Below are 3,544 nucleotides of genomic sequence, written 5' to 3'. Positions count from 1 at the left end.
TAGTTCACACTTTTCCCGCCTTCCACATGGATTTAAAAAATACTGCAATTTACTGATGAGACAGTACTCGTATATTGTTATGTCTACTACAGGGAGCATTGATAAACAGTACGCATACGGGAATTAATTTGGCGACGTAGTTGGTTGTCCGTTTTTCGTCGGTCAATAGCGTGGAGGTGCGGATCGCTTAAATAAGTGAGTTAAAGACGCGGCTGTTCGGGTGATTTATCAATGCGTGGTTGTTCTTTCAACGTACGTGTAACAGCATTTATTTTGCACGCCCAATGTGCGCGTTTAATTTTTTAATGCACCTGAAATCTAGGTCTAGGGACCACTATCCGAAAAAAAATACAGTTAAAAATATGCCTTGGATCGAGCCTCAGACCTTACTCCATATCATTGTAACTGGGACTAATTTCAGTTCATCACTTTTAAACCATGATGCCTCAATCTTTTATTTACCCTAATTTTGTTTAAAAAAAACAGTACAGCAAATTGAGTTGCTGTGGAGTGGGGTTCGTATTGCTATAATAAGACTGGACTGTGTTTACCTTCCAGTTGGTCCATAGTGCAAACCATACTCCATATGGTCGATATGCACAAGACAAAAATATAACAGGTTTACCAAAAGTTAGTTTTTATTAATAAATTAACAATACAATCTTAAACATTACTATTTATTGTTCATTATACATATAAAAGTGTAAATATTTCAAATAATCATCTGTGTTTCTTAGGGGGTTTATTTTCTTTGAGAAGTTGCAAGGATTGCTCTGTAAATATAAACAAATAATAGTAAGGGTCAAACCAATATTAGCATTTAAATCAAATTCGTTAATAATGCGCAAATCATATTACCAGTGGCCTGAAGTTCGTCTACTTCAGCAGTTGTACTTGTTTCAGTTGAACTACCACAATCATTTCCGTTTCCATTGCGATAGTGGCATTTCTCTGCAGACCAAATGTCAGTAACATTCTCATACATGGTATACACTTTGTGCTCGTTTGGTAAGTTACACTGATCAGCAACTTTGGAAAAAGTCCTCAGTAAAAACTCCTTATCCTTTGCTTCCAGCACCAACATATCGCGTAAAATATCAACTATTCCTTTTTGTGCGATTGCTTTCGCCCGTAAATAGTAAACCACGACACTTAAAGCACAATCGCACAGTGTAAATACGAATAAATCACATGCTTACCACATGGCAAGAAGCATGAGTGCTACCGCGCCCGGTTTCGTAAAGTACATTAGAATTCTCCAAAACACGTTATGCTGTTCCAGTTGAAAGATCCCTTTAAGAATCAACTCGTACATATAAGTGTAATTTCGCATAGGCCCACATGCTGAACTCTTAACACTACAATATACATTAATCACTGATAAATATATTTGCAGGCAATTGATACTCACTCCACCACTATGTATCCCAGTGTAATTATGACGAGAAGCAGCGATAAAAATGACAAAATCAAAAACAAGGTTTGCGTTTGAGCCGCCTTCCACGATTTCGAGTAGGGCTTACAAAACTTCAAAGTGCAAGTCCGTCGAATATACCAAGACAGCCACAATTTAATCACCACGACGACGGCTAACAACGGCGAAAAATAAAATCCGACCCAAAATAACGTTTGGTTATACAAGAGCTGCAACGTGTATCTCGCAATGTCAAACGTGGGCGCGCCAATTCCCCTCCAGAGCTTTCTAAAATGTTGCCATTATGACTTTAGGGAAAAAATATCTATAATCAAACGCGTCAAAGAACTTACGTATATATTGAGTAACAAACAGCTTCTACAACTGAAGTCAGAACAATCGAAAAGAAAAAGTCAAACAAAATCAAACGAAAAATATGTTGTCCTATTGCAGTTTCCCAACATTTCTACAAAAAAGTAAAAATCTAAAAATCATGCGGTGCAGTTTAAACAAAAAAACGCATGGGAAAATTGTTAACCAAAAAATTGAAGAACCAAAACGGCCAAAACAAAGGTTTTCTCCAAAAGATCGTACTGTCCGGATTTTCAAATTCCTCAATTGTGAAGTGGTAAAAATTTGGGGAAAATTTTGCCCCGACAATTTTGGAAATATTTTACTAGCAACGGTTTTCACACCTTTTACGCAACTAATCATAAGCGAAAAATAACTTACTTGTTTTGTAGACTGCTTCAACCAAAATCCAAGAAATGTTCCCACAAGGACAACCTTTAATAAAAAGGTCCTGAGCAACGTAACATATAAGGCAGCACGTGGATGCTTGTAATCCTCGTAGCTATAAATACACATTTTTTAACATCAATCACAAACTTCTCGCCACACTTACCGTACGATAAATCCAAATACCAACGGGAAGAGCAGCATGATGATATTGATAACGACAGCAATAATAACGCCTATGCTGGACGATGATTGACTTAAATGAGCTGTATTTTCGTTCAACAATAGCCATAGCATGTAACCGACTCCGCCCAGAAGAAATATAACAATAACGTTACAGACAAATTGTAAAACCACCGTATAGAATTGTTGTAGAAAGGGCACATGTTTAACAATTTGAAATGACTCGCTAAGAAGTTCCTGAAATAATCAAAATATAATCAATTGCTACTGTAGAATAAGGTCTTGTAATAGTTTGTCGCAATCTACAAACTAACGTACTCGCGATAGTGGTTTTTACCTCGTGTAACATTTAGCATTTTCCACCGAGATTCAGTCATACTTATCTAGCAAAAAGTGGTAACAATTGACACAAGATGTGAAAGAGAGAAAACCGTTAAGAGAGAAAGTCAATAAGTACTCGCAGTTGCCGGAGGCGGCGTTAGAGGAGAGACTAGCAAGCAATTATACATAAGTTCTTTATTTCAACTGTAAGATGTCGCTGTAGTTTTAGTTGTTGTTGAAGTAGCCCACATTAAATTGCAGTTTAGTTATGTTTTTTGTTTTGAGAATTTTTATTAAACTCTGAAAATAATGCAGCATCGGTAGAGTTTTATAAGGTGTGTTCATCCTCCCCCCCCCCCCCCCCCCCCCTTCCCCACTTCATTTTCAAACGTCTAAGGAAAGGCTAATGCAAATCTCCCTGTATATTAATTCGAGTTTAGCGCATTTTTGAAGAATTAAAAAAAATGTGCTATTGTTTGCGTTTTGTCCGTCCGTCCGGACCCACTTCTACCGTTTTGAACTACTTCTAGGGGAATGGTCCTAGAGGCCTGGATTTTTTTGCAGTAGGTAGCCTATACCTTGAAGGTGTGCCAGACGGCCATCAAATATCGCTGTCTAAAAGGGCCCCCCCCCCACGAGATGCTGTTTTTGAAAGTAAAACGTGCATAACTTTTACCTACGACAACCAATTGGTGTCAGATTTTGCATACGCATGCATTTAGTGGTGCCAAGTTAAACTTTAGAAAATTGGGGGAGGGGGGGGGTAAACACATTTCCTACCCTTCATGGTATTCTAATGACAGATCTCATCGAAATAAATTGGTTTGTACAAAGTATAACTTTCCTGTGCGACTCTTTTTCGAGATCAGTGAGCGACGGGGCCGGACT

The 3,544-nt window shown here is 38.0% G+C and overlaps 1 protein-coding gene across 1 annotated transcript; it reads right to left on the bottom strand.

Annotated features, from left to right (window-relative positions):
- Window positions 1-661: 661 nt before the first annotated feature.
- On the bottom strand, window positions 662-2,972 carry LOC116160200 (transmembrane channel-like protein 5). The gene is made up of 7 exons (XM_031473344.1): window positions 2,319-2,972; window positions 2,147-2,267; window positions 1,768-1,880; window positions 1,412-1,702; window positions 1,200-1,358; window positions 859-1,151; window positions 662-773 (listed from the first exon to the last, which is right to left on the bottom strand). Exons 1-7 carry the CDS (start codon window positions 2,447-2,449, stop codon window positions 721-723), a joined length of 1,161 nt encoding a protein of 386 aa, XP_031329204.1. The 5' UTR covers window positions 2,450-2,972; the 3' UTR covers window positions 662-720.
- Window positions 2,973-3,544: the final 572 nt, after the last annotated feature.

The sequence above is a fragment of the Photinus pyralis genome, unplaced genomic scaffold (genome assembly GCF_008802855.1).
Source record: "Photinus pyralis isolate 1611_PpyrPB1 unplaced genomic scaffold, Ppyr1.3 Ppyr1.4_LG1, whole genome shotgun sequence".
Lineage (NCBI taxonomy): Eukaryota > Metazoa > Arthropoda > Insecta > Coleoptera > Lampyridae > Photinus > Photinus pyralis.
The sequence above is the reverse complement of the archived record's forward strand: the minus strand, read 5'-3'. Positions and strand labels throughout refer to the sequence as shown.

Bases quoted from the DNA above. Each gene is read 5' to 3' on its own strand.
- LOC116160200 (XM_031473344.1), bottom strand. From the start codon at position 2,449: ATGCTATGGCTATTGTTGAACGAAAATACAGCTCATTTAAGTCAATCA. The intron at 1,881-2,146 runs GTAAGTTATTTT...ACTTTTTTGTAG, and splicing joins TGAAGCAGTCTACAAAACAA to AAATGTTGGGAAACTGCAAT. The intron at 1,359-1,411 runs GTGAGTATCAAT...TGTATATTGTAG, and splicing joins CTGGGATACATAGTGGTGGA to TGTTAAGAGTTCAGCATGTG.